Source organism: Ruditapes philippinarum, unplaced genomic scaffold, assembly GCF_026571515.1.
Source record: "Ruditapes philippinarum isolate M1 unplaced genomic scaffold, ASM2657151v2 ctg11235_1_1_1_1, whole genome shotgun sequence".
NCBI classification, from domain to species: Eukaryota; Metazoa; Mollusca; class Bivalvia; order Venerida; family Veneridae; genus Ruditapes; species Ruditapes philippinarum.
In genome coordinates, this window is record NW_026862480.1 from 10,885 (window position 1) to 24,491 (window position 13,607).

Consider the following 13,607-nt stretch of genomic DNA (forward strand, 5'->3'; position numbering starts at 1 on the left):
ATAATATATTTAGTCGGTTATGAATATTTCTAAGATGACTTAAACGTCGTATGTACTAACCATAGTAGTTACCTACCTTCTACCAATCTTCATAAGGAAAACAGTGTTTTTACGGATACTATAAGGGTAATCTAAAGTTATGTCCTTGCATAATACAGATAACTTTCCAGATTATTGTTTAAATATTTGTGCTTGTTATTAGTGTTTCGAATTTTTCGCATTGTAGGCCATGTACCAAATATTGTTTTAAAAAGCTATCTATGTAAACTATTGATTATTAATATGAAATGATATTCTGTTTCTACGAAATTTAGTGGCCAATTTCGACATTTTCTATTTTCTTTTGGAATATTATCGTGCCTTCCTTTTTCTATCTCCAGATTGCGAGTTGAGAGTGTAAATTTGGTTAAAATATTCGCAATGATTATAATTGCTTGGTCATTTCAATAAGTACATTGATGCAAAGCTTTACACTCATTGGGGATTTGTGTTTAGTAACAAATAGGTACCTTAAAATATTTATACTGGTCAGGGACCATCAACCAGACACTTTTTGAACATTTGTCATAATTTTAGCCTAGAGACCTAAAAATTTGACACAGTTCAGATTGGTTCTTCTCCTATCTTACAAATTAGTTTGTTTATTTCTGAATGTATTTACACTTATATCTGAGGCTCGACAATGAGGTTATCAAAATTGTCTAAATTGTCTAAACTACAGTACCATTTGTCCAGACAGATATGTACATGATGTGATGTAATTCAGATAAAAGCTTTGGTGTTTTGATTTTAAACATAATATATAATATGTCAACAACAAATACTGAAGTTATGGATATTATATTGTTTACTCTGTAAATGATTATAGCTGGTATATGAGGTTAGGCATGGCTTTCTTGACCCCAAATTTCAATGTCAACATTCATGAAATATACATTAAAATATTACCATTTACGGTGGTTGAAATAAATTTATTTACTTAATTTTAAACAAACATTTATTGTTGATAAAAAAATGACTGACAACCACTGAACAAAGACAATACTAAATTAAGCATTTTCTGGTCCGTCCGGGTTTGATGGTTGTCCGGTTTTGGTGGTGGTCGACCAGCACAATTTTCATTTATCATTAATCATCTGTTTTTTTTCAATAAATTTCAAATTTTTGAGCAATATACATGTATATATACATGTTGTGTTTCTATTATATATTTCAGAAGTAAAAGATGGTCTCTTTGAATTCTACAAAACAAGACATAGTAAAATTTTCCTGTCGCCTCTTTTTGAAGAGAAACACACACCGATGGCTTCTTTCTATATCAGACCGGAACTGAGCTTACTAGTCTCAACATCGACGGGAAATGATAAAAAAATACCAGTTAAATCATTATCGGAGTTATTCAAAACTAAAAATATAGAAAATCGAGAAATATATGTACTCGCTGATGCTGGACTCGGAAAAACTGCATTTTCAAAGTATCTGGCGAACGTGTGGTGTCAAGCGCATTGCCCGGATGAAGACTTAAATGATCTTTTGTTAAAAGATGATGTAGACTGTATGCAAGAATTTGAATTCTTATTCCTAGTCTTATTGCGAGATTCGGACGATTTGTGCTCTATAGATGAGCTCATATTTGAAAAGATTATTTCAAATTTGGGTCTTGAAGAAAGGCTTCCCGAAGAAGTCCTGTTTAAAATTTTGAAAAATGAGAAATGCCTTGTGATACTAGATGGACTAGATGAATGGACACACCCCGACAAGAAATGTTACAAAAGGCCACGATCGATCCCCCACAGGAAAGACCAAAAAAAGTGTACAGTTATGACAACCACGCGACCATGGAAATTAGGTGTTTTGAACCTTAACTCGTTTGAAGTAGGTCAAAAAGTAGAACTAACAAAACTAAGTGAAGACTCGGCAGATACACTTACAAGGAGAATATTACAAAGACTAAAGTCTCACCAGAATGATGATGCTTTAAAAAATGACGTCACAAAATTCATGAAAGAAATCAAAAGAAGAAAAAATGCAGAACTTACTTCTGTGCCTCTACTGTTGATATATACAATTTGCTTATGGTGCGATGGTGTTCATATAGGAAATTCAAATTCTGATCTATATGTTAATATAGTCGAGCTTCTCTTGTCAAGAACGAATCAGAAACACGGAGAACAACCGGCGAATCTTTCATCAACTGACATCCCAGACTTTTTTGCTAAATATGACAACTGTACGAAATACTACCCACTCCTGGTGCATATAGGGAAATTAGCTTATTGTACATTATTCAACGAAACAAAAGAAAACACGCTGGTATTTGATGGATCAATTGCTGGAAAAAATCTCACACAAGACGAGATTAAATTCACCCTTCACTCAGGAATGCTGTCAGAAAGTACATCCAACACACTAACAAAAAAGATTAGTAAAGTATCGTTTTCCCACAAAACAGTTCAGGAATTCTTTGCCGCCATATTTATAAGTTTTCAAAGAGATGCTCACAAAACTGTGAAAGAAAAATGTAGATATGTTCAAGACATTCTGGACATGTCAAAAATTTGTGAATTTATAAGTAGAATGAATGCTGACCGGATGTGTGCAATATCAAATGATTTTATGTCTGTGATAAATAAAGACGAGGAATCACGCGACTATAGAACTAGGACAGGTCGCGAGATGATGTACGTGTACAATAATCCTTTGTATAACATACAGAAAATGTTCATGTCGTGTTTACAAGAAATCCCTGAAGTGAAAATGCCTAAACGTAAAAATTTTCAATTATGTTTACAAGATTTCTTCATCGTCGGAAGCACCGTGCGCAGTGAGCAGTCACAACAGTTGTTAAAACAAAATAAAACCAACATAAAATCACTTTATATAAAAACCAGAGATACTTCCAGCAGTTTACGTGAAATAATAGATTTATTCTCTCTCTCAAATCTAAGTCAGATACAAAAACTTTACTATGATGGTGACATGATGAAGGAGGCTGAGATAAATCGTATATTTTTTCCCAGTTTACAGGTTGTTACTTTGCGGTGTGGTAAATGGACAAATGTTGAAGAAAATCTGAGTGAAAACATGGCGCAATGTCAAAACTTACAATATTTATATATTGACGACTTCAAGTTATCTCACAACATACTGGAAACATTTTTCAATTTTATCTCCTGTCAAAAATCAATGAAAGAGTTAACATTGGCAGTGATAGGCTGTGAAGAACATGGCTGGAGTGATTGTAAGAGATTGAACTTGGACTTGTCTAAACATTCAACTCTGTCAAAGTTACACTTGGGGAAGTTACTTGGGAGGCTACAATTAAATATATCAACACCGTCATTAGTTAATGTTACGTTGATGTACATAAATCTAGATGAAAGTTCATTGTTACTGTCACATGGCATGTTGAATATTGAACGTATGGATTTTGGGGGGATAGAAATGTCTGCAGGAAGCTTACAGAACTTTATTACCCTGCTGGCAAATCTGCCGCAGTCAGTTACAGTAAAGATTGGCGATATTGAACCGCGTGTTAAAGAAAATATTCGGAGTTCACAAACTTTTCATGTGATACAAGAAGAAGGTGAGTGGCAGTCATTTGAGTTCAAAACAATAAAACCAAGCAAAGAATAGACAAGAAAGAAAAAAAACATTGTGAAATAAAATAAATAAATTATTTCAATTATTTTAGATAAACAAAACAATTTAAATATGGACACTTAGAAACAAATGGCGGCTCTTCAAACTTTAATTAGGACAGACATGTACTTCTGTATTCAATTGATAAATTAAGTGACAATTGTTTATAAATAAAAACATTTAATGAATGGAAATAATTCAAGGAAGTTTTGACGGAACTTAATGGATATTAAAGTTGGATTAGGATATGGAAATATTTCACAGGTAAGTGAATTTATATTGAATGTTTTTTTTTTCATACATGCATATGTAAGAACTGAAATAGATAATTTACAGTGAACAATACTCTTATATTAAAGTCTGATTTTATTGACCTGTCAATTATGAATACATTATATGACTCATTTAAATATTCGATCCCACTCCGGCTTCGTCCGTGTAGTTTATGAGAATTAATGTGGAGTATATTAGTCATGGATTGAAAGTCACGCCAGCTTTATGTAAAGGTTTCGTTTATTTACAATAGCACAGTCGATTACAGAATGCCTGATAAATGAGATATCTGTGGTTCGATCCTTACTGTTGCAACTGTTTTAGTAGTCTTTCTTTATTTATGCAGTAGGTTTTAATGGAACAGATTTGTAGTGTGTTTTACGGCATTGAAAAGACATTTGTTGATTTTAATCCGTTTAAATTTTAAACATGATTATTGAAATATGTTATTTAAAAAGAGTATAGACATAACAAAATGAAGTAAAACATATATATAATAAAACAAAACGAACAACATAAAAAATCATATATAGCTTCAATAATGTTGAAAGTATAAATAAGGTGAAAAAATGGACCGACGCGGTCTCGAACTTAAAACGCGTGTGGCACTTACATTATAAACTCGTGAATTACTATATCGCTCCCGTCAAAGTTTCTATTTCTGTAGAACAGCACGGATGAACACCAACATATACTTGATATAAATAAATAAACTTTTTAATTAAATTTTTTTATCATAATTTTTTTATGTAATAGTTATAGTTCAGATTTTAGAAAATATGGAATTTATTGCAAGCGTAGCGTAGCGGAGCGCAGCAATTAGTTCTTATTTTTATAAAATATGAACTATAACTGGCTTACCGTTCGACCCATTTTCCTGGAATAAGTCACGTACGAAGTGTCGGTACAGCGTTTAGTGTAATACGAGTCCCACCCTAACTAGTAAAGATTTACAGGCCAACACATAGTCGGATAGTTTTGACCTATCAATCAAAGCCTTGCGTGTTTATGCATTGTTACATCATTAGTCATCATGTAACAATCCTGTTTGACATAATGAATATAGCAAGAATCAAATTGATGTGGTCACGGATGCTTGATATTGATACGCAGGTTTTATATGCAGACACAAGCAACAAGAGGCAATAGCTCAGGTATATATTTAATAAAAACAATATTCTCGAATTCTTGCAATATCTAACTGCATCATTATCTGAATGAAAATATGTCCAGGCGCGCAGCTTTTCAACACCCAACCAGCACCGAACCTCAAAGTAGATGACGGTAAATTATTCAAACATAACATAATTAATCTGCCTAAACTGCCGTTGCAATTTTTAAAAAACTTTAAATCATATTTAAGTGATTTCTTTGGTATTTGCATTTTTCCTGCCGATTTGAAAAGCTTTTGTCAAGAAACAGAAATACAGTGCCCTATAATACAACGAAAAACAACAACTGGGTAGTGTCCGTCTGGAGGGAGTTGGCTACAACTGGAGACTAAGCAAGAGCCTGGTTATTCTATTCCCGTTGATAAAGAGCAGTTCCGTTCATGTGCAGAAATGGATTTTTGGTCGCAAAGATACATCTGTGAAATTGAAAGGAAAAAATGGAGTATTCTTTCCTTCAACAACTTCACTAAACATTGCTGCAAGACTACGGTATCTTCGAAATGAAAAATCCATGCACGTGAACTTTGTTAAAACTGAAGATCTTTTTTTCTGGTCTTTGCAGTATATTGGATCCACGCATGCGCGAGTTGACTAAACGAGGGTATAGGGATCGAAGTCAACTGTTAAAAAAGTGGAGTTTTTAACAAAATGTGTCTTGGAATTATGAAAAATGGATATTCTGTATGATTTTTTTAAAGATATGTGTTAGTGGATTTCTCTCACTCCATGTCAATTATTTTCAGTTATCAGCCATTAACTGTTTTCTAATGTTTGAATTATAACCATGTTGGTATAGGGAATGTACTGTTTCAATTATTTTTATAATTAAATCTTGGATTTATAAATAACCGTATGAAAACGTTATCTTATTTGTTTTCTTTATTCGCATGCTTCATTCATTGTCTAATTTAAAACTCCGACCATATCCATAACGTCATATTTGCCAGATACCACGTCAATACCTGTTAAAACTTTTTTCAACGTATTTTTCACATACACCAGTCCCGGTGTAGTGTATGCAATATATTTCAAATAAATTGGAGCATTTGATTGGATAAGAAAATGGGACAAAAGGTAGTCCCAAAATATTTTATATTCAATATAAAGTATTATTTTAACATATACTATATATATACATAGGGGAACCACGTTATTAGTTAACCCTCTATTATCTACTATACAATTTATTTATATAAAAATTAAGATTGTTTTTTTTTTCTCATTTTCAGAAATATTGTTCTCGTTAGATTTTTATCTTTTTGTATCATTTATTGCCAGAATCTTTAAATTATAAATTAATAACATTTGATGGTGATCTGTCAACCAATTTCCTTTAAACCTAGTCCAACTAATAAGACTTGTCAAAGAGACACCAAGATAATTTTGGACAGGCGCTGTCTTTTTCCAACTGTTTGACAGTAAGAAAAGAAGTCTGTAAAATGGGTCAAACCGTTCACGCCGAATTAATTAAGCTACTTTAAACCATAAATTAAAGGTAAAATATTTGAAATTTGGCATCAAACATTGTGCAGTGAAGGAACCAAGTTTATACGAGTATAGACTTAGGGTCTTAATTGACTAGGTATGGGGGCAATAGGGTTTAGCTTTTCCATATATACGTATAAAGTAAAACTAGAAATAATTTGATTCTCTAGAATCGTTAAGTCTAAAGCTAAGATTTTTACATGAAATATTGTCCTGACAACTTGTAGTAATTGTTTGTTAAACTTAAAACCCTAGGGTCTCAATAGTCCAACTAATTAGACTTGTCAAAGAGACACCGAGATAATTTTGGACGATCGCTTTTTTTTTCAAGTCTAACCACGAACTGCTTTTTTATGCACGGACGCTTCCCAATTAGAAGTTGTTGGGAGCGTAAACTAGAGAAGTTTTGAAAGAAACGGCCTACATTACCTGAAAGAGAACCGTTTTTTATGTTAGGTTCCAAATAATCATACTTCAAAGTCGAACAGAAGTCTAAATATTCCACTGTATTTTTTTAAATCGTTGACAATTATTGAAAGCGGCCATATTGGAAATAAAGAAAGAATGATGCAAGCAGTGTCATGGTATAATTGGAAAATTTTCATGGTGTATCACAGGTATCGGTGGTAATCGATTGTATACGCAAGCTTTATTATACAATTTGTTTATGTTATTGAAGGAATAACTCTTACATTCACACAAGATTATTTCAGCATTAAAAATAAAATGTAAAAAGGAAATTCTGATATCCTTACTTAGAAATTAAATAGTTTATGGTGTCCGACGTCAGACCATACTGCATTTAAGGATACGGCCCAGTGAATTTTCGTACTATCTGTTCTATAGTAAATCAGTCAAATTTGAGGCTTAATTCTGGATTCCAATGTTCTTGATGAACTATATACTGTCTTCAACTTTAAACATTAACACTATTTTAGTCCAATGAGGCCCAGAATATAAGAGGTTAACTGTCTACTTTTTTCAGAAATCTTCATTCTGTTGTAACATTGTTTAAATTCACCACTTTAAAAACTCCTGACAGCTGGTGGGTAGTACATCGTTAATCCTTCCACCAATAAATGAATTCCTGGAGAATACACAAAAAAACTACTTTTAAAGTCATCATATAACACACAAAAACTACACACATGCAATAAATACACTTTAATTATGACCAATCTAACTAGAGATGACTGAAATTGTGCCATTTCAAAATTTTAAAGAACAACTTTCTACACTACAATGGGTTCGGTCTTATTCCGTACCGGGTTGAGACCTTAAGTCTGTTTATATTCAATAAATTGTCAAATTAGAAATTATAAAGTTGGTTTTTTTAACATCTGTGATCATTAGGTGAAATTTCTGAACTGCCTTTTTTATTTTATAACTCTGCCATGATGCCAAAACTTCTGATACCCGTTTAAAAAATTCCATGTTATCTAGTTCCCGCTTTTCATTTAACGGCGCCTCGAGTGTGTCACATTGAAAATTCCAGGATTACCGCCATATTTTGTGAGTGTTGATTCAAAATTTCAACATTATTATGTTTAAGTGATGAATTATGTTTAAACAGGCGCAAGAGAGCACTTGCACCTACCAGAGCCGTCTTTGGCACTCATGACTTGGGTATTTATGTTTCGGTTTTACAGTTTTAGGCGTTTTTGGTTGGGATATTTTCGAGGGGGTTTGACAGTAAGAAAAATGTCTGTAAAATGGGTCAAACCGTTCACGCCGAATTAATTAGGCTAGGGTCTCAACATACCTAGCCAGGTCGCGGGAAGGGAGTAATTTGTTCTTATAATTAAAAAGTTATCTTTTATAATCAATTAAGACTAAAGACTAAAGCTTAAGTATTTTGCATTAAACATTTCTAGATTACCTCAACCAAATATGTTTAAGTAGTAGTGCTGGGGTCAATATTTATCCTACATGGTGGGGGGGAGGGGATGAATGGAGGTCTTAGATTTTCCTCAATAGTATATTGGTAATATTTGAGATATTCATCTCTTATACAGTGAGGGTTTAATCTTATATGTTTGTCAAGACAGATAGTGTAGTGGAAATCAATCAAGTTTGTTAACTAATAACTGCAATGGATCATAAGGGGGTCATGTATTTTTGATTTACACATATAACTTTAATGATCATTTCAATATACAAGGGCCTAAAGCTTAGGTGTTTTACATAAAACATTGTCTAGTGTTCCTCAAACAAAAACCAAAAGAGATATCTAATTCTGTATAAGCATGAAGGCTAAAGCTTAGATATTGTGCATGAAATATTGTTTTGTGGACCACTATTAAGTTTGTTCAAATTGTAGTCCTTGAGGCCATATTTATTGAACTAGCCCCCAGGGGTCTTAGATTTTTTAAAATACATACGCGTGTGCATTTTGATAGTTAAGACGAATATAATCAACTTCTATAAAACCAGAGATCTGAACTATTGGCATAAACTATTGACTTGTGAATTCTAGCAAGTTCAAATCAAAGAATCAGGGTCGATATTTGCCCCACCCAAATAGTCATGGATTTTCCTTTAATTAAATGTTTATTAATCTTTCCAAACAACCATTGATATTTCAATACTTAACCCTTAACTTCTTTAGCAACTAATGACATAATATATAACATCCATTTATTTCCATAGCAACCACTGTTTTCAAAAGCAATCGTTTCCATAGCAACAAGTGACTTTCATAGAAGCCAAAGACATTCCATAGCAACCATTGACTTTTCATAGCAACCATTGATTTCTTAAACAAATTTTGACTTTACTTAGCAACCAGTGATTTCCCTAGCAAAACAGAAAAAAACTGAGCTTTACAGGTCCCGCCTTGCGGTGACTTTAATCTTAAATGTACAATATTTCAGATGCAAATATGAACTTTGTGATAATTATCAGTTCATGATTAGAATCAATATCTGCTTTTCACTCATAACTTGCAAAATTAATTGCTCCATGTCAGTTTGGCCTTTATTAATCAGGTGAGCGACATAAGGGTCATCATGGCCCTCTTTGACTACATTTGAATAAAACAATGTTTTGCAAAATTTCCCCATTAATAAGATATGCGTTAATCTTATGTCTTATTTCTCGTTTCAGAGGCCTGAGATCAAATTCTTTGTGATGCAGAATATGGATTTGTGGAGTTACAGATTATTTCGAGCATCAAAAAATACCATGTTCCTTTGTTGACAAGGTCAGTCTTAAATTATCTTTATGATTGACAGACCTATCGATTAAATCCAATAAAGATAGTAAATTAAATATCGAAGACAGCTTCCATGCAGAAGACAATTGCTTCATTCAACCAATTCATAAAAAGACGATTTTGAGTAAATTTGTTGAAAAAATATTAAATATTAAATTTTGTATACCATCATAAGCATAGTTTGGTAGTAATTATCTTATGAAAGGTCTGTTGTTCTACTCAGATATCAACTTAGGCCAAATAGTTAGATTCATTTAGCTGACTCAGATGTCAGCTATTATGCCCAGACCCTTGCAACAGATATGAGGTTTATACTGTGATGTCATCGCATGCTTGTATTTTTACTCAGTTTGGCAGCTGAACTCGGATATCTTAAACGGATATCAGCTTCATAATATCAAATAGTTAAAGTTGATTCATATGACTGGCTTGAAAAGGCAGTGGTTCAACTTAGATGTCAGCTCTTGCCTAAATGATTAAATTCAGTTGGCTTACAGAGGTTTGTGGTTCTACTCGGATACCAGCTTATGCTTAAAAAATTCAATTCAGCTGGCTTGGGGAAGGTGTTATTTTCAATTCAGTTCCTTCACGGAAGGCCCGAGGTTCTCCTCTGAACTTGTCGGCGCATGCCTATATTATTCAATTAAGTTGGCTGACTCTAATCGGATATCAACTCGTGCCTAAATAATTCAATTCAGTTTGCTTACAGATGGTCCGTAATTCTACTTGTATTCAAGCCTATATGCTTAAATAATTCATTTCAGCTGGCCGTTGGAAGATGTATTATTCAATTCAGTTTGCTTACAGATGGTCCGTAATTCTACTTGTATTCAAACCTATATGCTTAAATAATTCATTTCAGCTGGCCGTCGGAAGATGTATTATTCAATTCAGTTTGCTTACAGAAGGTCTGTGGTTCTACTCATGTGTCAGGACGTGGACATATTATGATCCGATAGGGATTTTTGCCTTATTTTATATTTGGTCATGTTCCCAATTAAAAAAAGAATATTATTTTCCCAATCCACAGGAAAAAAATCCCAATTGAAAGTAACAAAATAAAAATATTGACAAATTCCAAAATCTTTGAAAATAAGGGCTTCTTCTCTGTTATGGTGTTGAAATAATTGCAGATGCCATCATAGACAGTTCTTCTATTCATTCATTTAACCACTGCAAAATTTAAGTTATGTAATTTTTCCCAATTTTTAACAAAACATCGCTGAAATTCCCAATTCCATGGGTATAGATCATGTTCCCAAAAAGCTGGGGAAAAAACATGGATTCATATAAAAGGCAATTTTAATATATTCCATCTGTATTTCTATCTTTTTATGGCAACTATTTTCACAAATAAGTGAGACTTAAGTATAAGCCATTGGGCTAGGTGTGTTATATATATGTTATATAATCTAATTTATAAAAAATGTTTACACATGTCAATATAATCAATAATGTTAGGTACTTACTATAAATAAAACAACCTGGCTAATGGAAGTCTATAAATTTGATTTACTTAAGTTCACCTTAAATGTATGTGAATCATAAAATACATAAAACATAATTTTGATAATAAATCCTGTAATCTACACTATTACCCGCTGTTATATTTCAATTTTCTTATTTATTCTCTATTCGTCTTTATACTTTTTTCAGAAAATCAGCTCGAGTAAATCTACAGTGACAATGATGATTATGCTTCTACTGGAGTCCAATATGAAGTTTTAACACCTGGTTCCTGGCTTAACAGAAACATATAAAAAAACAGTGCATCACCAATACCTTGTACAATCTTTTAGTTCCTTGCTGAAACAAAGACAGACCAGCAAACGTTTGCATCGTTTGTACTTAAACTTGTTTTTTTCAGGAGAATTCACATTGAAAGAAATTTTAAACAAGGGCCCAAATGTAAATATTTAATTTTTCCCTTCGATTTTTTTGTAAAATTAATATACCCATTAAAAAACCCCAAATGAAAACTTGTAAAAAAACGCTTGTTTTTTAAAAAGTGGTTCGTCTAAAAAGGGGAAAACTTTTCTTTTTTCCATATAAAGTAATGTAAAAACATAAGATATGTGACTTTGGAATATTCTTATGAAATATTAATGAAAACAAAAAATGTTGATAGATAAAGATCTACTAAAGAGATTTAGTATCATCACAATATATGATGAACAATACTATTTTGCTCTAGAGTCCTGTATTAATTATATGCTATATATTGATATGCCATATCAGGTCATGTTTTTAGAAACACTTACCAACAACAGCTAGTTGTAATTCTCTTGTGGTTTGTTTTAACATATGATACTGAATAATATCATATTTATTTATAGCATTACATATTTTCCATTATAGACCAATTCACTTTCAAGAAAGTATGATTAAAATTGTTTTTATTTAATCAGATCAATTATGTTCGCTATTTTAGAGTGAAAAAGTTGAACCTATATCTTCATAATGACCTAAGCTTTGAAAAAAAACATATTATGTTTTATTCTTGTACAATAGTTTTTTTTCATGTGTATAATTTTTTTTAAATGATTTCGATTAGGACCGGAATATCCGTCCCAAACTTGGGACCTGCCTATTGGTGGTAACTCGGGAAATCTCATTACTGCCCAATGGGCAGGTCCCTTTGGGATGATCCGATATTCCTATCCGAACCGCAACAATTTTATGACAGATATTATTAATCAAAAAAAATGTAGTTTTCTCAAGTCCTTACATGCAAGAAAATGCAAATCATTATTTAGTTGTGTTCAGGTGTGTCTATCAGTTATAGCTTGGATTGTATATTTGTACATAATATATTAATGTATTGCTTATCCATGTTCTAGTCAAATTAGATGGGTTTTTTCGCTTAAGTATATACAATATTTATAGTTATCTATAAGTTCTTACCATTTTTGTGTCTGAGGTACTGTGTATCTCATTGTCAAACTACTATGTGTATATACATGTACATAATTGATATTTAGTGATAAGAAAGTGATATGTATATTACTTACCTATGCACATATAATAAAGAAAGTTACATACATTCAGGTAACACAATAGTTAGGATACATTCAGAGGGATGGGACTATCATGCTACTATGAGAAATATGGCAAATTAGGGTCATCATGGCCTTGTTACTTTAAGAAATGTTTTTTGTGTGTATACATATGTATATAGTTTCCTTAGTATGATTTTATATAATTTACAAAGATAATTATTTTTGTGTTATGATAATATATTTTTGTGTTATGTATATGTATATGTATTCAATATAGCGCCCGTTCTCTAAAACCACAATCATATCAGTAATTATACTCTCATACAACAAAGTTGTAAAGAAATTAATTATTCAAGAATCATCTTAGTTTTCTCTCATGCCTTTTCATGTTTAGTTTTGTCCCACCAGATTAATGTTTAACGTTTTCAAGTTAAGAACTTTAAAATTCATATATAGATTGATCTCATAAAGAAAACTGCAGTGTATAAAAATCATACCCCATTATAACACATTTTAGACTTAAAGCCATTTTGAAGGTTTCAATGCTTAATTTTTTGTTTCGAACCTTTGAAGTAAATTGCTGTTTTGTGCATAGTTCAGCATTATTGCTCAATATGCATTGTAAATTTACATATTTTATTTATTGTCGGGACACAATTGTACACAATTCAATGTATCTACATAAAACGTTTTGGTTGGAATATCTTATTTAGGTATATATGCTGTGTGTAAATTTTGTAGTTATTCAACTTTTTAACAGTTTATACTATTTTTTTGTGAAGAGCATACCTTTAATGTTTTTATTAAATTCTTTAGAAATGT

General features: G+C 32.0%; 1 protein-coding gene across 1 annotated transcript; it reads left to right on the forward strand.

Moving 5' to 3' along the window:
* The first annotated feature begins 1,220 nt into the window (after positions 1–1,220).
* LOC132719255 (uncharacterized) lies at positions 1,221–11,646 on the forward strand. Its single transcript, XM_060703019.1, has 3 exons — positions 1,221–3,906; positions 9,678–9,774; positions 11,443–11,646. Exon 1 carries the CDS (start codon positions 1,303–1,305, stop codon positions 3,634–3,636), a length of 2,334 nt encoding a protein of 777 aa, XP_060559002.1. The 5' UTR covers positions 1,221–1,302; the 3' UTR covers positions 3,637–3,906; positions 9,678–9,774; positions 11,443–11,646.
* The last annotated feature ends 1,961 nt before the right edge of the window (positions 11,647–13,607 follow it).

Bases quoted from the DNA above. Each gene is read 5' to 3' on its own strand.
- LOC132719255 (XM_060703019.1), top strand. From the start codon at position 1,303: ATGGCTTCTTTCTATATCAGACCGGAACTGAGCTTACTAGTCTCAACA.